At 39.6% G+C, this 23,214-nt stretch overlaps 1 protein-coding gene across 1 annotated transcript; it reads left to right on the forward strand.

Moving 5' to 3' along the window:
* Window positions 1-544: 544 nt before the first annotated feature.
* Window positions 545-10,130, forward strand: LOC135164305 (transcription factor SOX-10-like). Its single transcript, XM_064124533.1, has 5 exons — window positions 545-1,426; window positions 4,220-4,366; window positions 7,663-7,999; window positions 8,105-8,421; window positions 8,630-10,130. Exons 1-5 carry the CDS (start codon window positions 1,221-1,223, stop codon window positions 8,886-8,888), a joined length of 1,266 nt encoding a protein of 421 aa, XP_063980603.1. The 5' UTR covers window positions 545-1,220; the 3' UTR covers window positions 8,889-10,130.
* Window positions 10,131-23,214: the final 13,084 nt, after the last annotated feature.

The following is a 23,214-nucleotide window of genomic DNA, read 5'->3' on the forward strand; positions in this document are numbered from 1 at the left end:
GTTCCGGGCCTTCTTCAACTTCAATTAATTATCGAAACGCGTTCGATTGGAAATTCCACTAATTGAATAGAAACTTCTGGAACTTTATTCTCCGTATTTTTCATCTGGATGTTCCAGACGAAAAATTACGTAAAAGGAACTGTAAAAAATAAAATAATATTCCGATTGAACACCAGCTAACCCTTAATCATTTTTACAATTACTAATTTTCTAGTACATAGAAATTTTCCCTTTATCTAGACCTTCATTTCCTTTTCATTTACTGTTTCCACCAATCGAAGAACACATCGATGAAGGCCAATTTTTATTCCTGACATTTGCAACTATCCCCCCCCCCCTTCGGCTTGTTCCAAGTTTACGCCCCTTTCCCCTCGGTAAATAGGGTATCTAAAGGTTCAATTAACATTCCAATGTTCCTATTTATCGTTATATGTCCACTGGAAATTGGAATCGTCCAGAAATGACTGCCTGTCCCGAAATTGACCTGTTTACTCGGTTGCATTAATACTGTTTGTGCATTTCCCTTCATTCTCCGTCGTAAATTACCCAGTCGCAAGCAACAAGTGTCGTTAGTTGTACGCCCCGCCTCCCTACATCTACTCCAAAAGCTGGGAACGCGTGGTGGAAACTGCCCCGAGGCAATCCAACCACCTCACTCCAGCTCCGATCGCGCTCCGGCACGAATCGCCTTGAGTAAACATCATTCCCCCGGCATTTTGACATTTTAGTCAGCCTTTTCCCCAATAACGTGCGGTTATTGATCACGTGTTGTTTCCGTAACTGATCAATCCAAATCAATCATCCTGACGACCCAAAAAAGCACCATCTTAATTTTTTTTCACGTGGAATAATTGCCTGGAGCCTTAAGTATTATGAAAACCCGGTGGATTTTGTTGATTTTCCGGTTTTCAATAACAATCACCTGTTGATTAAGTGAAAAATCAGTGGATTCAGTGGTTCCTTGTCTTTTTAAATTCTGACAGCTCCTCTCGAAGTGCACAGCCTCGCCGGCAATTTTTTTTCCAGTGAATGAGGGAGGAGATAAGAATTGTTGCTCATTTATTATACAGATAATAAGAAACAAAGATACTAAGGGGGAAAAGTCGGACTCAGTTTCCTCAAGTGCAATGACAATAACTGGTTAGAACAATTCCACTGATTTTATGAAATTGTGTTACGAAGTTTGAGATTAAATTAAACTGTGAAAGTGTGAGAGAAAGATGAATAACATTATCGGCGAATCTTCGGGATTAATTGTCGCATGTATCACTGACAACGGCATTAATAACAATAATGCAATGAAGAATGGTGGAAGTAATTGCAATACACTGGCTATTATTGAGCCGAATGCTGACGAGGGAATCAACGCTGCCGTCGCAAAAGTTCTTCAGGGTTTCGACTGGACATTGGTACCAACTGCTACCAAGTACGTATTTCATTTATCGAATTGACAATGTTATATATTTTAACAATGAACGGCACGAAAATGTGTAATTGAGAGGGGAAAAACGGCGCGATATCGGACGGGGCAGTACACGTCAGGCGCTGTTCCATTTTGCCCCGCTCTCCCCTGGTCGAAGATAAGGAACAAAACTATTTTATCGTCTTGCCTTTGACGCGGTCTATAAAGTCCTCATTAATTGAAAATGGGAATTATTCTTTTGTAGGAATAGTTGGGTATAAATCTATTTTTTTATGATAATTTTTTCCTTTCTCAATTGACAGTAGTTATAATTTTTTCGTTGGAGAGAATTCAGGGAATCTGATTTATCGAAGTAACAAAACTATGTTCTGCCCATTGTCCATATTACCAAAGGGGCCAGAGGAATTATATTGTCTTAAACGCCAACTTTTCTCGAATATTGTGACAGCGTATAACACGAAAAAGTGAAATTAAAAATAAAAGGACAAGACAATATGGGACTGGGTAGTGCACGTCCGACGCAGTTCCATTTTCCCCTACTCTCCCCTGCTTCAAGATAAGCAATATAAGAATTGATATCCCCTCGTCGCTGTTGGGCCATAATGTTCACATTTATCAAAAATAAAATTTCAAACTCTTGTACAATAATTAGTGATTGAGCTTTTCTCCTCTGTTAATGTTTTCTCTCCCTACTGACAATTCCCTGACTTTCCAATTCAAGGGAATTCCCTAGATCAACTCAATAGATCCTTTATCGCAATAACAAAAGAAGAACACATCAGTCACAGTCCCATTTTGCCTCACTCTTCCCCTACTCCCAGATAACAAGAAAAAAACTTCATAAGCCCTTACCCTCGAAGCACCGTCACATCCATCGAAAACGAAATTTGTATTCTCCCCCTGAGCTTTCTTCCTCTGTCAATTCTCTTTCTCCTCAAGTGACAATATTTTTAATTTGTGAATTGAAGGGAATTGAATTGAAAGGTGTGAAACCTGTTGAAATGCGTGGAGTAGGAAGTTTACGTTGGAAAAGAGAAAAAAATCAAGAAAAAAAACACAAATGTATAAATGTGCGCGTCGCTAACTCAATTATGACGCACTCGTTTCCCTGGCCTGGGAAACGCCCGTGGAAAAATGTCCTCGGTTACCAATTAACGCCAATTAGCTAATTAATACCCGATCGTCGTTGAGTTTGTTTGCGTGCGGAGGTTAGTATGCAAAGTGGCTGATAAAAGGCGTGGCAACATTATATTCATTATCCTTAAAAAAATAATCCGCCCTCTCAAACCGTACAAAGATCATTCAACTGTACATTTCGTCAAATTTATCATGAAAAAAATTTCTGCACACAGACTTCATCTTTTTATCGTTAAAAATTAAAACCCTAATTGCCCATTAAGCTTTATAAACGCTATAAATTATCTGGTAGATAATTTCGAAGCACCAACGTTCGTTTAAATACCGTAAAACTCATGAAATCAGAGCTGCATGGAACGATGTGTCCGATAGGCTCTTATCGACTCGTTCAACCCTTCGGTCGAAGGTTATCAGGGAGCTAAAGAAAAGGATACACTCATCCCCCTATTACAGATTACCCTATCGCTGATAAAATCCTCAGTAATCATTATCTTCCATCAGCTCGTAAAGTTAATAAAAATCTTCTGCGCAGTGTGTATACTCTTGAAAAATTACTTCACTTCATTCAATTAACGTTAATCATTGATTCACACGAAAGTTTCAGTTATTTCGGTATTAAAAAATCGGTTGAATTACACACACAATAATGTGAAACCGGAGACAACTTGCTGGAATTTGCTGTCTTTTGCATAGTATATTTGGGTAAGAAAAGATGTAATAGTGAGAGACGCGTCATTCGAGCCGCGTGAAGGACCTCGTTAGTGAGCCCACGCTAATTACCAGCGGCACCACGGTTTGCCAATGGATTTAACACTAACAGATCGTCCAAAAAAGCCGAGTTGCATCCGTTCGATGCAACGCCCTCTCCTTTAGCTAGATTCCACCCATATCATCATCATCATCATCATCATCATCAACCCCATCATCGCACCGAACATTGACTCTATATCCAGCCATCGATTTCAGTTTCTAATTCCGATCACATTTCGAAGACTTCGGTCCTTCGGATCTGCGAGAGAGAATAAAAATTACGTGACTTTGAGTGGATAGACTTGGGAGTTTCATACAGTCATCTTCTTAGAATGAAAGGACTATGAATCGAGAGACCAGGGTGATGTTATTTTAAGGCCCTTTCGAGGAGCTGCCACGTTCCCTCAAAAATCCGATACACCACGATCCGGGTGTAATTCACAACCAGTCACCCTCTCTCGAATGAGAAAAATACACGAGAGACTTTGGTGAATTGTTTTTATGATGCCCTCGAATTTTTAACGAATTTATTTATTCCGAGCGAGGTTCGTTAACTATTCACGAATGAACAATGATGAAAATCATTGATTTATAATAACTGATCTGTTGTCAGTTGTAAATCGAATTTAAATTTTCATTATTTGTCACTGCAGTACCACTATTCGTATTGTCTAAATTTCTTTGACTGAATTTGCTTTAAAAAATCATGTTGGCATGAACAAATGGTAGGACATAAACGATTAAAAAAATAAAAACAAAAAAAACATGAGTGACTCTCCTTACATGCCCTCAGTTAATAATTTCTATTGAGGTGAAGAATAATCGGTGATCTGACGACCGGATGTATTGTCACTTTTAACAATTACTTCACCCAACTTAATGTATTTAATATTAATCATATTGTTGCAGAGGCCCAGGAGACAAACGAACCACTCATGTAAAGAGGCCGATGAATGCGTTTATGGTGTGGGCACAGGCAGCGAGACGAAGATTAGCTGATCAGTACCCACAGCTTCATAATGCCGAGTTGTCGAAGACTTTGGGAAAATTGTGGAGGTGAGTGTAATTTCGGCATTTGTTACTATTACCTCTCTGTAAACTGAAACGAACGAAATTGAATTCCCACCAATCTCAGCCGTGGAAGTGAAGTAAAGATGGATGATGATGCTGTGATGCACGTGTCTTCGATCAGAGCCCCTTAGACTTATTCGAATCAGATAAATATCGCGATTTCTCACAGAGAACAGAAAATGAGTCGCTGTGGTTGGTTGAGCCCTCTCGAGCGCAAAGTTGAGAAACCATCTTCTCTGGAATCTTCTTACGCGCAATTGCAGAGGCCCCATGTTCGCCAGTCGGCCCAGCAAAAACTTTAAAAACCTGACCACTTGTAAAGGACATTCATTCTGTCATTTCTCTTCGTGATTTATCATTTGAATTCCATTATAAGCGGAGAAATTATTTCGGGAAAAATGACCACAGTAATGATATCAGAGGAAGAAAATAAAACGATTGGTGAACATCAAATGATCATGAAAATGATTAAATAATTTATAAATTCAAGTGATTATTTTTCCCATCCAAATCTTGGCCAATAGGATTGCACCATTCGACGTTATTTTGTATAGTCAACACGGTATTTCAGCGGATATTCTTGGAAATTTCACTGGAAATTTTGCATGTTGATATATATAAAAAAAAACAAATGTTGAAGTAACCCTCAATTGTATCTGACAGATTAATGGCAATTCGTTGAAAATTATGTCTCATGGTGCAATTGTATCGGCCAAGATTTGGATGCAAAAAATAATCCCCCGAATACCACTCGAACTTCGAAATTATCTGATATTTCCCTCAAGGTTCCCTACAAACAAATAAGCTCGTCAAGTTTTCCAGAAAAATCACTCGCGCTTCGCGCTCGTGATTTTTAAACTGGAAAACTTGACACGTTCATTTGTTTGCAACGAACCTATCGGGAAATATCCGATAATTTCGGAGCTCTTGTGGTATTATATGCGATAACTTTCTGGATTTTTTAAAAACAAAATTAATGCTAGAAAACTGATTTTAATTATTGACCTTTGAACCGACTGGTCAGTGACAGTCGATCCCGTTTTCCCTTTACGTTGAACAAAAGCCGCGAAACATTGAGAAAGAATTTAACCAGAGAAATGAAAGGGGGAATACCAAGGGGCTAGAGATTGTTTCGAGTGTTGAGCTGAAAATAGGATGATTTCGTTTTCTGAAGCTAACGAGAAGCCCCATTGGACATCATAGGACCCGCCGACAGGACAACCCGCTGTGTATCGTTTCACGATCCCATCTTCCCTCGATCAGATCAATTGATCGTCCCAATCGATATGAGTACGATTACAATTGGTGAAAAAATACAAAATCAAACCATACCAATCTCGATAAATCATAATTTCGTATCACAATCTCCACTTGCGGCCAATCGAAATTAAATATCAGTCGGTTTCATCTTCCCGGGCAGGGGATATCGAGGCGAAACGCGAAACAAGAGAAAATACCTGAAGTTGGCTCCTGTGTAATAATTTAACACCTCTCGAAATGCGCCTAAGCGCCAATTAGCGCTTTTGAGTAAAACACGAAAGGTATTTTAGTGAAGTCGATGAACAACTCACGGAATATAAATTTTGGGATTTCACAGTATTTTATTTTTCTGAAAAATCATTTGAAAATACAACAAAAGTTTCTTCGAAACGACATCATTTACCAGTTTTGACTTTTCCTCACAAGCAAACGAAAAGGCACTTTTCGACACCGGCTGAACGCAGCGACAGCAACAAAATATTCATTTGTTTGTATTCAACTTGACTATCCGTTACAAAACAATTTCCAAACGAATCTCCAATGGAATTCCGTAGTTTTCCATCCAATGTTTTCAATTGCGAGGCTTTCCCTTCCCCCACTACTTCCCACGTATTTTTTTCCAATATTTATCCTCACCAGATTTTTCCAATTTTTATTCCAATTTTATTTTCCTACTCTCTTCTTTCCCTGAATCTATCACCCCAGAGCAATCTATCTCCCGTTGATACCATTCATGTTTGCCATGAAGAAACAGATATACCATCGGTTCACTCTTGGCGCGTGCTCGCAGCTGCCCGTTACGAGTTGTCACATTGATAAGACCCACAATGATACCACAATAAGCTCCTTGTCCCAGTCAGGTGAATTTTTCCGGCAATACCACTCCGGGATTCCCAGGGAAGGAAAAAATGTCAAATAACTGACTGAACCACCAGGTAGAGACCATCGAAATCCGGTAAATTTCTGGAAAAATCTTGACTAACGTGTGACAAAGTTCTCGCAATTTATCTTAACTTTACCATCGACCAGTCACATCTGATACCTACAAATACGATCAAAATTAGCTGACCCCCGCGACATGGATCATCTGGCGTAGAAAGAAATGTGGCCGCTATCGAAGGTCTCTCACCAGTCGAGAGGAGCAAAAAAGTCTCAACTCAAAGTCCATTGACCAGATGGTCTCGCTTTTTCGAGTTCTCCTCGGCCTCTTCAGCTTCAAATGAAACGCTTTTTTTTATTTTACGTTCGGAACTCTCTAGAGCTCTGTAATCCCTCACCAAATAATCTTCAGACACCTTTTGCCGTCAGGTAAATAATCCTCCATCGAAGTAATGCCGTTTACCACTGTAAACACAGTAAGAATGTTGGGAATAACAATAAAATTTGATCGAGTTATTGATAAAATTTAAACCGACGTGGGTCCAGGGTGAATGACGATGGTACTGTTCAACCATCACGTTTTTTCCACTGGCTCTCTTCTTCATAATACCGGAAAAGCTTATCGGATAGTGGCAAGTAGGGGCCAGTGGGAACATAAACACAGTGTAAAAGGCACAGAGTGCAAGTGAACCACGTCACTCTTTGCGGCTTCAAGTAGACACTGTGGGTTCTGGATGCCCTTAAGACTTAACGCTTTCAAGATACATTAACCAGACGTGTAACCCTCTCCTCGATCTCTGTTTCACGCGCTACTCAAGAATATTGAAGACTGATTACGTATTTCAATTGAAAAATTGTTCAACACATGAGAAGATCTTGGATGAGGTATATTCCGCGTCGATAGACTCAACAGCTGACCCTCGCCCGGGTGAAAACAAATCTTCATTTTTCCATTGGAGGGAAAATCATTTTAATATTTCAATTTATTCGATTGTTCTGCTCCTCCCTCCCCTTCCCCTTCCCGCAGTCCTAAGAAAAATTGTGATAAAAATCCAAGGACGTGAATTTGCGGGGCAAAATGTAAAAAATTATGACGACCAATTAATAACTGGCAAATTGACAAAATTGTGATTTTCCCTCAGATCAATAAAGGATGAGGACAAAAAACCGTTTATTGAGGCGGCGGATAAACTTCGCATTATTCACAAACGCGAACACCCGGACTACAAATATCAGCCGCGTCGTAGAAAGCAGATAGGGCCACCATCTGGTCCTGAAAAGTCACAAGCGCGAAATCAGACTAACGTGACCTTCAGTATTTCAAATTCCTTGAAACAAGAAGATCTGAGTCCGCGTGGACTTCAAGGGCCGACTTCACCCCCGAGCCGAGCAAGTTCCTCACCTCCCACGACGCCGAATCAGGGCTTGTCGCCTCCAACGCCACCAGCAACGCCTCGAGGCCACCACTTTATCAATCAGGTGAGGCATTCAGTAGAGTCCACTCGAGGTTGCAACGGCAATTGGTGAAATCACATGCGGTTAACTTGGGCATCTTTTCCATCAATCAATTATCCAACATTCCAGGTGCCTCAGCATCAGCAGAACAACCTGTATCACCAGGATTTATCGGCGTCTTCGGTTTCTGACTCGTCGCAGCATCACGGAAGTGTCGATTTCAACGGATACATCGAGGCCAATGACCAGATCCAGTCGGAGGATGGACCAATGAGCAGTCTAGGATCACTTGGTGGTGTTAATCTCAATATTCCGTTGAGTCTTCAGGAGTGTGAAGTTGAGAGCAGTGAATTGGATCAGTATCTTCCGTGTCATACAGTATCTGTTCATCCGTACCAGAACGTGAATTCAAATAATTCTTCACCGTCTTGGGGATCAGTGACTCGGTAAGATCTGCACATTTTTCTCCCATCCACGATCAGAAATATTAAACAAAAATTATGGAACTTAAGTTTGCTTGGAATTTTAATAACAATTACGAAATGCTCCAAAAAAAAATCCCTAATCAAATTTTTATTTATTATTTGTCTCCGTGAGCACTCCCACCAACCTAATCCCGCAATCACTAATTTCCACTTATTGTTGTCTATTCAGGTACGACGATGACTTGGAGAGACCCAGCAAAAGACACTGCGGTGATCCAACAATCGCCGAATTATCCTGGGAAGATCGACAACACCATATAATACAATACCACGAGCTCCAGCCCCCGTTACCCCCGGTTCAGTACATATCAGGCCCTCACCATCCTCATCCAACACAAGTGAATCACTCCCATGTGGGCAATCCCTACGTGCAATACCCTGCACATCGTTACGTGCCCGGCATCGAATCTTGGACTAACTACCATTGAGGCGCGATGATTAAAAAAAATTGAGGATTAATGAGTTCAAAATACGTAGATCATAAACGCGAAGAGATAGCCAAATACAATGTAATTAATGTTCAATTACAGTGATCGGAATAAGCCTAGTGATAGTGTGAATAAAATACTGATGACAGCAAAAAAATAGAGGAGATACATATAGTGTACCTGTAAATAAGTGTGTGCGTGTGTATGTATGTATGTGTATGAGGTATGTGTGTGTGTGCGATGTTTGAAAGATTGAGAAACTGAATCGAAGATACACGAAGCAGATCGTGATTACAACTCCTACCGCCATTCGCCTCCATGACATCATTCCATGACAGCTTTCCCTCCTCCCTCGCGTCATTCCAAAGCCGAGTCCAGTCAAAAGACCGCAGATATCTACACTTTTAACGAATGGGGTTCTTGTAAAATAATTTCAATTGCACATATCACCTGTAATTCATTTTATTTGCTAGAATATCGTTGTCGAAGGGGAGGCGTTTTTCCGACAGAAATCGGGAACTTGCAGAATTTTTTTATCTCAATTTTCTGATCTTAAGTTGGCAACTTGAATAAAAGTTAAAATATACATAAGGTATTGCTCATTAATCGCCACTTAATTATTAAAAAATCGAACAGGTCGGATACCTTCAAATCGTAAGAGACGTCACGCGGACGGTCGCGCGCTGGGCCAATCACAGGGCGCCTCGAGCCGACCGGAGCCGATCTCCAGATCGCCCTCGACCAATGAAGGACGACAACCCCCCACTCTCATCACATTTAATCAATGAACCCATTAGCCGAGCGTCTTCGTACCCGCGCGACCGAACAATTAGTCTCCAAAAACGTCTGATTTTCAATTAATTTTCCAAGATATCTGTATATTACTATATATTTTTTTACACATGTAAGAATGTCTGTAAATGAGGATGCGAACGAATTAAGCTCTCTGCAAGTTCCCTATCGAGACTATTTCTTATGGACAATTGAGAATGTGGTGGAATGAATGCCATCGCTGACGATAAGAATAAAAAAATATGTGAACAGCTATCAATTATTCCTCACTTATTTTTAGCATAATAATCATTAAAGGTATATGAGAATTTATGAACAGCTTTTTCGTACTTAGATATTTATTTACATTATTAACCTGTTTGTTTTTCATTATTATGTTTATTCGATCACAAACAACATTTGTATCTGTATTTTAATGATGAAATAAAAATAATCATTATACCAATTCAATTAGTGCCTGACATCGACCTTTTTATCTTTATCCTTTCATTTCCGTATTTGACCAGGGGCCGGGGGGGAGGAGGAGGAAGAGGGGGATCGACTACTATGTTGTAGACTGTTGATGGACCATATTAGGACTACAAATGTGTCTAACCACATGAAGTTCTTATCAAAAACCGTCCACAAGAAACGTGGGAATGTCGCGTCTTTTATGCCACTTATCCGCATTTTAAAGATTAAACGAGAAAGATATATATCCCATGAGCAAATGCGTTACAGTGAGATTTCTTGGGCGATGATGTGTATTAGTGAAGCACACAGACATTCTCAGAACGAATGATGAGCACGTGGGGGCATAAAGAGCGCATGTCGTTTAATAGCGCGAAACGATCTTCCAGAATTTCGAACGATGTTGGCGCCTCCCAATGAGGATTAACGTGAATGGGACAAAAAATAAATGAGAATTGCCTAATTGGTGGGTTGGGAGAATCCTTCGTCCAATGTCCAATCTAATTTCTCTTATCAGTTGAATATATTTTCAGTGGTTGCATTCGCAGATTTCTCACTGGGTAATTTTCCTCGTAATCCTGGAAACAGCAGCCGAGTGATGTCTGGAGAGTTATCGGTGGTTTGTTAGGGAATTTTTATCAATTTGATTTATTGAAATTTTTATGTGCGCTTTCGGGGAAGTATGTCACTGCGACGGAGGGGGAGGGAGGATGCATTTACGTGGCTACCGACATACGCATATCTCGTTTCAGAGAATCGTTAAAATCTGGATTTTTTTCTTTACTCTTTAACTGATTCGTAACTTCACGCAATGTTGAAATAACGGAATTTCACTTTCATGAAATGGCGCTAAAATCCTTCTTATAATTTCACTTCCGCAGAAAAGAGCATAATTTTAGAGGTAAGTGATACCCTCTCGGTTTGGGATTCACTGTCTGTTTGAATTGTCTTCTGTAAATATGTACCAGAGACCGGAAAAAAGATAGTCCCGATAAATTTCGACAGTTTATCCCCCGGATGAATAGTGTATCACTCTATTTTTGAAGAATAAAGGATCATAAAAATTCACATCTGTTCATTTCTATTCCCCTATCACTACATCTTTACGTGTAGTTCATAACCCGATTATGTTGACTGAAAAAAATATATCACTAAAAATGTGTACAATCATTTCGGCGACATTTTCATGGAATTTTCAGCGTCCGATAACATCCTTTTAATCTAATCATTCGTCCTTACATTGCGTAAATGTATACGTGTCGACAAAAGGGGGTCAACACGTGTGAAACGGGCCGTGTCTGCATACCCATACATGATTATAAAATACCTACCTACTATATCAGCCCTAGGTCTTTCATGTGTCAATAGAATAAGTCAAACATGAGTAGCGAGACTTTATCGTCGCGTTACCATGGTAATTACACGAGAGATATCAGTAATCGGCGATTTACTCAGGTATTATTGCTCAGCCGTATTCATTCGTCATTTCGATTTCCATCCCTTTGTATGGAAGATTGACCAGAGGCACGAGCTGATCTTCCACTTTTTTTTTCACTCAAATCTCAGAGTTTGGAATTTTTAAATGTTCAGTGAAATTATAAAAATAAAAATTACGAGGAAAAAAATTGATTGACGATGAAGATACATAATCACTGAAGAATTGATTAATCTCGCTGAATCTTCAAAGGTCAATTTCCTTTGATCGTTCATTATTAAAAATATTGTAATTTTGCAATTTTGCGATAGTAACCGTATGTGCGCAGGTCGACCGCCATCTTTTCGGTGACGGTTGACATATCTCTGCATGATTTAATGATTAAAATATTCTTTCAATCATCGATCATTCCGTGAAATTCAACGAGGAATAAATTTCTGAAGTGGGTGGATTTTACGGACACTTTTATTGCTTAAGAAGAAAAAAAAACGACCCACGTCACCGAAGAAATTCGAAATTGTTGAATCAATGGGAGGCATGATTGTTGCCGTAATACGACACGTAGACAGGGGTCAAAATTCACGCTTTATTTTCTTCTTTTTTTTTTTGTTGGTCGTAAAAATGAGAAAGTCCAGCATGAATAGGTGAATGATTTCAACGAGGCGTAAGAACTCTGCCTGCTGTATATCATACCTCGACTGGACCCATTTCAAGAGTGAAGTCTGTAACACGAGAGTTAAGTGACGGAGTGTGCGCGTGGCCCCATCGTCGACCACATACAATTCCCTCGGAAATTCGAATGTCCCTGTCTTTGAAATAGCAAGAAATATATTTCGCAATTCGAGGCCCAATAAAATAAACGGACCTAGATATGAATTTTTAAAAGATTTCCATCAATTTTTATTTAACCTCACATAAAAAATGCGATAACCTTCAAATTTTATCGGGCTGTTTAGTCAATTTTACGGAGCCACATATAATTAATTACAAAAATTATTATAAAATTTACGGTAGTGATAGGAATTTTTGTGTGTGTGATACCTTCAGTATCGGGTGACCCCGAATGTAGCATTTTTATTGGTCGAAATCATCTTTGAGGGAGCTATCATGAGAAATTCCACGGTAGTGAGCTCTCATATTTTCCAAGATGATATTAACGGAGAAAAATTTACTGATAACGTTGGAAGACAATAAACTCTCCTCTCACTCCCATGATCTGCATGCCACTACCGACTGAGACTAATTGCAAAAACGATTACGCTGACTATTCGACCTCTCTTTTCGATTTATTAACTCCCTATTGTCTGTCATTACGTTATAACACTTTTGACATTTATCGAACGCGTTTGAAGGATAAAAACAATCGAGTCACGCAGAATGATTGCCCGATGATTAATTATTTTTCATCTGTTGCATTGTAATTATTGGCTCATCACGGAATAAAAAAACAAAAAATACTTGAGGAAGCTCTTCTAGTATCTTAAGAAGGTCTTGGAAAAATTTTCGAAGATCTTCAACATTTGATTGTTGCTTCAGACATGTAGATCGATGAGCGGATCAGTGTCAACTTCTTTGAGCAGTTAATCATTCATGAAAATTATGAAAAATATTTTTTTTGTTTCGGTGCAGTCTCTGTTACTCTCACTCTGGAATAACCTCGTGTGGATCAATCTCAGGGCGGCACAATAGAGTCGCGTTGAATCGTAATAATAGACGCACCGGATAAGATACGTGGGGAAGTGTAAACTTTGAACCAGCGGAAGGAAACTCGAAGTTGCCGATTACACGTGCGTTTCTTGGGTTTTCGAGGCGTCGAGAAATAAACAATTGATATGACCAGTGTCATAAATCAGTTGATAAACTAATTGCAGTTATTATCAGTTCATTAGTTCATTGATTTCAAACTATTTCCTGTTGCATGAAAATCAATGAATTGGAAATTTCAAACTCGTCGGTTGAATTTCCCTCGAAATTTCCGGCTTCGACGGATAGTCAAGTTTTTTTTGGCGACTCGACTCCTTCATAACTGTCGAGGTTCTTCGATAAAGTTCGAGCCCTCGCGGCTTCTAAGCGATGATCGGGGGGAAATAGGAAAATACTGCGGTCATAAAGTCGGCTAAATAAACGATGCACATACTCAAGAGTCTGAGGCCACCCGCACCGGATCGGGCATAACCGCGACGATGATGCAAGTAAGTGTGGGTAAGGCCCCTTCCAACTACGTCCCTCACAGGCAAAAATGAAATCCTCCTGTTGGACGATAAAAGGTCAGGCTCGCTCTCTCTCTCATAACTCGAGAAATGGCTTTCAATGCTTAATAAACCTATTGGTCGTCTTCCTCTCCTGCTCACCCTCACCCTCTCTCCCTCTCTCTCAGTCCCACTTTCATGCTCTCATCAGTTTTTGCAATGTGCGCACATGTGCGCCCGGTCAGCTCTCGGGTGATTCTTCACTCGATAAAACTCAGCCCATTCGTCCGGCCTGCTGGACGTACAACTGAGAAGAGGAGGTAAGAGAAAAACTTATGAAGGAGGGAAAAGAAAGAGAAGAAATAAATGAGAAAATTCAGTGAGTAGTGCGCTACCGCAACTTGAGCGAATCGCATGTGCGATGGTGCGCACATCCTCCCTCTTTCATTTACATTCGCGGTTCATTCACACATGGAAAGACATTCTATTGAATACCGGAGAAAATTCAAAGCAAATTTTTTTACATCCAGCAAATTAAATTTTATTGAATTGATTTGTCTCATGACTGAGATTATCTGCATTATTAAAATTGTACTCACATTTTTCACTTCCCTTTCACTATTAGTTAAATATTCCTTTTATATGTACAATGCCTAATAATTATTTCACATTTTTGTATGTAAATAAAATGTTGGATAGATTTTTTTTTCAATCACTTCAAAATAAATTTTCCCACTTCACCAATGAATTTCAGTTTTTCACTGTTTTCAAAAATTAAATCGATGTTTTAATAACAGCCGGGTTTTAAGTACCCTTAGCTCTCTATACAGATACCCTTGTCTATTATTAGGAGGTCAAAATATCCCTGAATTCATTATGATTCATCGTGAAAGACCGGCAAAATGAGTTGAGCATTAAATTTTCAATAGTCAATGAAAAAACGTTTACGTAATAATTCTTGGTTTCAAGCCCAAGAGAACGATACAAGTGTTCATACCACGTGCTAGCTCTGACAAATTTACGAGACATTTTCGAGAAGAGGCTCTTAAAATGTTGAGGCTTTCTCAGATTTTTATGATCATCCCCCGGTGTTGAGCGGAGAAATTTCACTTGTCCATAGGTGCCTTTGTGAAATTTTTGAATTCTCAGTGCCCTCGAAAACCTTAAGTAAACAGCACATCAATGAAGAAAGGAAAACTATTTCACAGAAAAAAAATCATGATGAGGGAAAAGATTCTAGTACGCAAGACGAACCTTCTTCACAATTTTTTTTCTCGGGATCTCGAGCTTTTGAGGACTTGACATTTGTTTCGTCTAATAGATCAAGAAACAAGGAAAGAAAGGAGGTTAAATGAAGCGTGACGAGTCCACACCCATGCTCTTATTTCCCTCATAAATTACATTTATTCGCATGTCAAAATAAACTGCACGGTAGGCCTGTGTGGGTTTTAACTATAAATCTGGGTGGTAATATATTAGTTTCTAGATGAGGATGAAAATAAGACACGAACGAGGACGAAACGTGACTGATGGCGAGGACTCTGTGGAATTCTGAGGAAATGGTTGGGGAATAATCGTGAATATCAGATTCAGGTTGTAACACAGAAAAAATACCCAGAAATTAGCTGATTTTTCGTAATTAAATTTATTCATCAAAGAACAATAAACTCTTGCATCACATTAAAACTTGTGAAAAAAAATTGGAAATGGTCTGAGGACAAATGATGGCCATCCAACCTGAACATAAGAGGAGGGAGGATAAAGCGTCAAATTTTCCAATGCTCCGCCCATCATTAATAAATACAGCCTAGTCAGTAACGATTTTATTAATTAAAGTTGATTGTAAAATTAATTCACTCACTTGCCTCCGATCGCAAAAGGGAATAAAATGATTTCGATAACAATTATTCAAACGTTTATCGCCAAATGCCTCTGCCTTCGACCCCCTTTTGCGATGTAAATCGTCAAGTACAAAGTGACGAGTTCATTATTTTCATCCTGAAATTAACAAAGCCACAAATGAACTCGCGACGTGCGAAAAACGTTGGTGCTTTCCTTTTTTACACAAGCCTGAGAAACAATTAACTCTCCGTCCAATATTCATGACAGAGTACACACATATATTGACCACAATCCCTTCGTCGAGATGCTGAAAGGATCAGAGGTAGTGAGGATTCTCCGAGCTGTCATCCTTTGACGTTAGACTAGAGATCTTGAGTGTCTCGGATCCGCAATGGATTCAGAAGCACAACGTCGAGTCATGGATACCATCTAGAGAGTCACTCCTTTTTTTTAACTTCTCTCATTTCGTTATTCCTCGGACTGGCTTGAGTCAACCCAGGGCTAGCCTTTTGGTTTTTCTTATGTTCGGTTCGTTTGACACTTGATAGCGGGGGAACTGATACGCCGCTTTCTTTGTAGTCGGCGAGATATTAGACATGATAAAGAGCGGGAGGAAGAGAGCGAAAATGAGAAAATTTAAACGAATTCACGTGCTAATGATGAGCGTAAGTCAATTGGAAATTTACAATTGGATTTCATCATTCTCGATATTTTTGCAAAGAGAGAAAAGATTTTCGTTCAAAGAATATCATAGGATTTAGTCATACAAATTGCTCCGAGTGGAGTTAGGCCTTCAAGGGGAGGTATCTTATAAAGCGATCGTAATACATCTGCCTCTTGGACATAAATTTTGAAAAAAAGTGTAGATATGACAACGCCTTCTCGCAATGAAACCTCCATTTCGCAATGGACATCAGTCGTGAATTGCGTTGAGTTCTATATTCTCTAAAACTAAATACAGCAATTTAATTTAAAAATGGTACTTCATTAATTTTTCTCTGCAATTAACGGATAGAGCAGCGTGTAAACAGAGAGCTAAGATTTTTACGAGAGGTGAGATGGACATTCATGATCGTTTTTCATCACTTACTTTTTCAGTCCTCAGCGTTTCTTGTGCGAACGATGTGATACGATCTTCTTCGTTTGATAAATCACCACCGGAAATTCCGGCAAAAAATATTCGCTCGTGCTCGCTCTAGATGTCTAATTGGCGAGCACCCGTTAGTGCACACTGTAAATTTTAACGCTGATATATTTCGTTCCGTTCGTAGTCGTGATGGAGTGAGAAAAAAAATCCCCAGAATCGATTGACATATTTAATCGTAATTAGTAAAAAGGTATTTTAAACATTTCTGCTGTAACCGATGGGACAATAGTGGCGAACGTGACGGAATTCAGGATTGAACACTGAAAATCGGTTCTTGGTACCAAGAGAACATGCGCGTAGGGAGAAAACGTCAAGTGACAGTATTGTGCGGTATCGACAACCCTCGGTAAGCACGACCCAGTATCCGGAGCCCATGACTTTTCGTCAGCTAGGAAAGAAGTTTTTTATCCTTCGCAACAAAAGTCATTTTTCTTCAAGTTTGTACCTCGAATATTAGAGGAGTATGTCTACGACATGCGGAAGAAGTTAATATAGGTCTCGGGGGTTGATAACTGAGCCAGTCAAAATGACGAATTGTAACGGGAGAGCAGGAGTCACTCCGAATCATTCGGAAGGTAGAACGATGAATGTGATACTCCTGTTCTGGATGGCTACTCCATTCAATTATTTATTTTGATTAATTTTCATTGCCAGACGACACGTTCTCCCTCCACCACCAACATTCATTTGGGATCAATCATAATTTTTCAGAATTTTATTTAATATATGAATTCGTGAATTGCAGAGTGGGATACGACAATTTCTGACCCCCTGGAGTAGAAACATTATCTGCTGTCAATAAACGAAATTTAAAACCTAATAATTTTTATGGAATGCTACCCTCCGTTCAGATTAGTTTTTATTATTCTGTCTTTCATTGCAAATAGGGAAAATAATCATTCCTCACAATTCTGTACGGGAAAACCCCTCTAAAATTCGATCATAAATTCCCCAATCGTCAGTTCCATACATTATAATCCAAAAATCATGACAAATATATTGGTGCAATTTATGACTACGGAATGGGCATTCTGAGCCCTGTCACAATTTCCATTGAAACGTTTTTCCTAATCACTTAATTGGCCTCCCGGTAATTATGCTAAGACGTCAAATCTAATTCAGGACACTCATTCCTTGAATTTCGGACTAGAGTCATTAGCACTCGACAGCGTTCCCCTTTCCAAACTGACCTGCTTCTCGTGGCCTTTCTCAATCACCTTTTTGGACCCTTCTCCGCCCATTTTTTTCACCCCCAACGGTTCACCCTCAGAGTACTAGTAATGAGGATCCTATATTTTACAAACCTCATAATTAATTCCGGTTCCAACAATTATAATTATCTCTAATGAATCTTGAATGCAGGTTACACATCTTAAAAAATCCTACAACATTTTTCGTCGTGTGAATAAATCCCGAAGAATTTTTTTTACTGAAAACTTGAGTTTTGCCCTTGGCGGCGCACGACTGGATTTTGCAGCGCGTGCTACGTCGAGGATCCCGACACAGAGGTCTCTTTGTCTGGCCTATTTATTTATCTGTCAACAATTACACCCGCCTGTGGTTGAACAAGAAACTTGGACGTTGGAGAATCAGAAAAGGAGAATAAAAACATCGAGAATCTCTCGGATCGCTATCCGATGATTAATCCCATGATTAATATTGATCCATTAGTTGAATCGTATTTGCTTGCAGCGTTCCATTTCCGTAATTGAATTGATCTGCACCCGTGATTGTCATTTTTCTTTACGGAAATAGGGACAGATTGATGGGAAGATTTTTATATAAACAAGCATCAAGTACCGTTGAGTGGCGAACAAAATCAGCTTTCACAATGATCTCAGAATCAAATACATCTGTCAAATCATTGTGAAAACCAGTTTCGTCTATTTGTTGTAGTGAGATCTTGGTCTCTGGGTGAACATCACTGGTACCTCTGGAGCCACTGACATTGTCTGAAACATACAAGAAATATTTATAAGAACCACATCAGATGATTTTCATGTCTTACCAAACTATTACAACTCATGCACGAAACATTTTTTTAAATTCATGAACTGGTGGAAAAATACTTCTAAATTTCCTGTATAAAATATAAAAAAATGGAAGAATTCTTCATACGAGATAATTTGAATTTTCCTCAGGACCCGGAAATTCACATCCGGAGAAAATCTAATAAAACTGCAGCGACTGGAAATACCCCAATGACTCGTTGCAGTCTCGCATCAACGATGATCTGTTACATTCCGAAGTCATTCGAGTGCTTTACCGTCCACTTGGGTGGTAGCAAATGCAATGATAAATAGAGAAAGTTCCAGTATACCAGTAACTTTAGAATGATAGATTACTAAAAAAATTTTTTCGAACATTTTCAATCTCCGTCGAGGCCGTCGATTTACTGTTAACGATCGAAACGACGATTTGCGAAAGAGCGCTGGCAATATTACTTTGCACGTGCGTTATCAGTATCCGAGATAGATGGAAGGCTGCGGTTTATATGGGGACCCGTCGATAGAGATATGGAGTGACCCCATGATGATCCACTGGAAGCAGAATTTCATGCCATAAAAATCTCGACAACTGATTCCCGGATTTCTTTACAACTTCGATATTCTCATATCCAAATGGGATAAAATTATAGGCACTCTTTATTCCTTTGGCGTCATCTCGAAATTACTCTTCATATTGACTTTAATTTCCTATTTATCGTGATTTATTACAATTTTGATATGACTTTAACGGACAGTTCCTGGAATCGTTGTGTTATCAAATTAATGAGCTATGATGGAGAATCGTTAAAATTAATGACAATTTTTTTAAACGGAAAATGAAAAAAATATTAAATTGGTTACTATCAACAAAAAATTTCTTACGACCTCTTCGACGATTACTATTTATTAAAGGAATCGAGAAGAAATATTGATAAATGAAATAAATAACTTGCAGATATTTTTTGATCGACTGAGACTGGTCAGGTAGATGTTGACTTTCTCGTTACCGACCATAGGTAAGTTACAGGCAGATGGGGCTTTATCCGCTGTCAACTGACTTACCGACACATTTGCTTGCTCCGTCGGTAACACGACAGCTTTGCAAAATCCGATCTCCTAAGAAGGCCCGCCAAGACGTTATGTCACAAGTACAGCAATTGGCTGATCTAAACACTTCAATGTTTCACAATAGCAGCGGAGACAATTATGAGCATTGCGTTGGCCTCTTACCTAATGATTGGGCGTGTGGAATGAACAAATTAGGGAAGTGAAAAAAAGCAGTATTGAACAAACAAATAAGGAAGGAAAATCGATAAGGAGTTGTTGTGAAAGAATACGGGGAATTCGCAGAAGATAATGCTAAATCGAAGAGGAAACGAGTGCGACAGTCTGTCGGGGAATTGTGGATCGAGGTTAAAATAGAACTCGCATAAATTGGATCCCATTGGTAGCAACTGACGGGATAGATTCCAGAGTCTAATGTAAATCAATGTCTGATGTTCACCGTCAAAATCATCAGGCAATCGAGTCCGTATTCCTATTAAATTTTGAGTTAGAAGCCCTGCAGAGTTTCGCTGATGTTTTAAAAATTGGTAATTGACACGCAAAAATTAGGAGACTGGTCCTGCGGGTCCAAATTGTATTGATTGTCACTGTCAAAATTTCTTCCTCTCAATTTTAAATACAAATACATTCAATTTTTAACAATCATTCGAAGGACATTTTCTCGGAGTTCGCTACTGATACATCAGTTAAATTCTGGTTTACGTAAAAACACTAACAACTACCAAACAGTCTGATCATTAAAGCGACAACTCCACTGACTGTTTCCATCTACTCTACAATTCAATTTCCCCAACGAAATGCTAATTCAACTTTACAAACTTAATTATCCTGAATGTTCAACTTGAAAAAGCTATTCCAGGAACGATGTGATTTTAAATTGAATTCAAACTCACAGCACTGTAAATTCAAATTGAACTATTGTTTAATGATCTAAAAAATTCTAACAACATTTCCAACTTGGGCCTGACAATATAATTAAGATTTTTTTACTCCAGTAATCAGACCGCGTTATTATCAACAATCAATGCCACCCCCATAACTAAAACTAGAACGTCACAACTAATGATCCACGAATAAAATAAAAATGTCAAGAACAATGATTGAGAAGAAGTGTATTTTTCAGTGGATGTGCATCCGGCTCCATGACCCTTGTTACCGAGTGAAAAAAAAAACGCAATTTGGATGAGAAACAAATGACGAGAGAGTTTCTTCGTCGATGGTGATGGCCCCGATGAAGAGAGGGGAGGTGAGTAGGCAGAGGGAGAGGAGGAGAGAAGGGAGTGACGATATGAACCATTCAGAATCATTGCCAAGCCATTGATAGGGGCGATGAGGCGAGGTCAACTATTTGTACGCGTGACAGACCCCTCCAGGGAATCTCATCTGTGTTGGTGCTATTGCCTTTGCGCATGTACTTTACGCATTCCATATGCGTATTCAAAAAACAAAAATACATAATCTATTCTGGGACACCAAACTCGATAGTACATGAAACCAAAGGCGATAAAATATTGTGCAATTTACGATAAAAATTTGATAGTTCATATAAGGATATGCGCACACAATTACGTTAACAGTATTCAGCCATTATATTACAACAAAAATAAATAGCAATTTCACTCGTACGTTATCCATGTGGAAATTACATAAAACTCAGACGATCATAAGTTCAGATGTTTTCTTAAACCCAATAAAATACAATGAAAACATTATCCCGGCTTCATCAGTCGGTGTAATCAGATAAAACAATAAAACATGACGATGAAAAAAAATATTGCAACTACGGGGATCACTGAATGCAATAAGCGAATCGGGGGGATGAAGGGGGAGGAAGATCGGCCCAACGTAACAATAAAACAACTCGCACGCTTGGGCCAGCCAAGGATGCGTCATACCACTTTATTCTCGGACTCGGTTAATTGTTCTAATTAAGAGGATCGCAGCTCCGGAATAACTCGTCGGAGTTATATTCGTCCGTATTTAAGTATCCACCCGCTTCCCTTCTCATCGTTGTTGGGCTATTTTTACACCGCAGAAAGGAAGAAATAAAGAGAATATGGCAAATAAAAATGCTCAAGTGGTTGCAGTTGAAATGCGCCAGTCCATTTTGTCATTGCATGCGATGTTTCCTTCATTGTCACATCGACATGATATTTCACATACAATATCATACCCCAACATCGCGTCCTACTCATCACCACCGAATTTTCATGTTCTTCAATATTTCCGGTTTCACATTGACCGGAGTAAAACGACTGAACAGGATAAAAACGTAATAGTGAAAGGAGCGCAACCAGAAACAAAGTGGGAAGTGCTATCATCGGAAGGTGAGGGAGGCGAAAGCGGGCCAATGTGAGATAAAGGAGTAGAGAAATGAGGAAAAAAAATTAAAAAAAAAAATTAAAAAAAAAATAAGAAACACAGTTGCTGAGGTCGAGCGACTAAACGAGTTTTCTGCGACAGCAGCCGGGGTGAGGGCGAGGGAGAGGGGGGAGGGGGGTCGGTATATATATATACACCGTACCTTGTTTCTTCTGTTGGTCCATTCGCGTCTGTAGCACATTGCCAGACAGCGGGGGAAGAAGATGCTCTCTTAGCTCCTCTTTTACTCGGTTGGTTTGGTCGCACAGCAACGACTAAGTACATGAGCACAAGTGAGCGAAGCCAGGGGAAGGCTTTCGAGGAGGCAGAGGATGGCCACCTATACAAGGACCTAAGCGGTCAGTGGGAACGGAATGCAGGTACGAGTCCCTCACTCCCCCTGCCCCCTTACAGGGGGGGCGATGAGAGGTAGGAGAGGGCGGGGAGGTAGTGGCCGCCACTCTCTTTTCCTTCTTCCGTTGTCTTTCTCATAGCACCAGGATACCCCCATTGCCGTATCGTTTCTTTCTCTCCTCACCTTCATCGGCATCCCCAAGACCAAACATCGAATCACCACCATATCTCCTTATTTTGCCTTTTTTAAAATCATTTTTTACCTCTTTTCTCGGGCCTTTCCTCTTTCCCTGCGCTTTTTTTCTCAACTGTTCACAGCGCTTTACAGGCGTTTATACTAGGACTGTGTGTATGGGTTTGATATTACGACACTCGTGTACCAACTGGACCCATGTGAGATGTGGTAGGATGAGAGGCTTATGAACCCAATGCTAAAACTACTTCTATCCCCCCGCTCTCACCCCTTCTGTAGTATGGCACCTTCTTAGAGTCTTGTGCTAATGCCGGTACTGTATAGTTGGGACTGACTGAGTGTTGCTACGCGGATTTGCTTTCCGGGAAGAGAGTGAGAGAGGGGGGGGGGGAGATAAAGAGGAGAATAGACACCGCGAAGTAATCAAACACCCGCATATCGTTGAATTTTCTCGCAATTTTTTCTTCAGTCCCTTCCTCTGATTTTTTTTTATTGTAAATTGTGACGGAA

This window comes from Diachasmimorpha longicaudata, chromosome 7, assembly GCF_034640455.1.
Source record: "Diachasmimorpha longicaudata isolate KC_UGA_2023 chromosome 7, iyDiaLong2, whole genome shotgun sequence".
Classification (NCBI taxonomy): Eukaryota; Metazoa; Arthropoda; class Insecta; order Hymenoptera; family Braconidae; genus Diachasmimorpha; species Diachasmimorpha longicaudata.

Excerpts from the sequence above, each read along its gene's own strand:
- LOC135164305 (XM_064124533.1), top strand. The coding sequence starts at position 1,221 with ATGAATAACATTATCGGCGAATCTTCGGGATTAATTGTCGCATGTATC. Across the intron at positions 1,427-4,219 it reads TTGGTACCAACTGCTACCAA|AGGCCCAGGAGACAAACGAA; the intron begins GTACGTATTTCA and ends ATATTGTTGCAG. Across the intron at positions 8,000-8,104 it reads GCCACCACTTTATCAATCAG|GTGCCTCAGCATCAGCAGAA; the intron begins GTGAGGCATTCA and ends CCAACATTCCAG.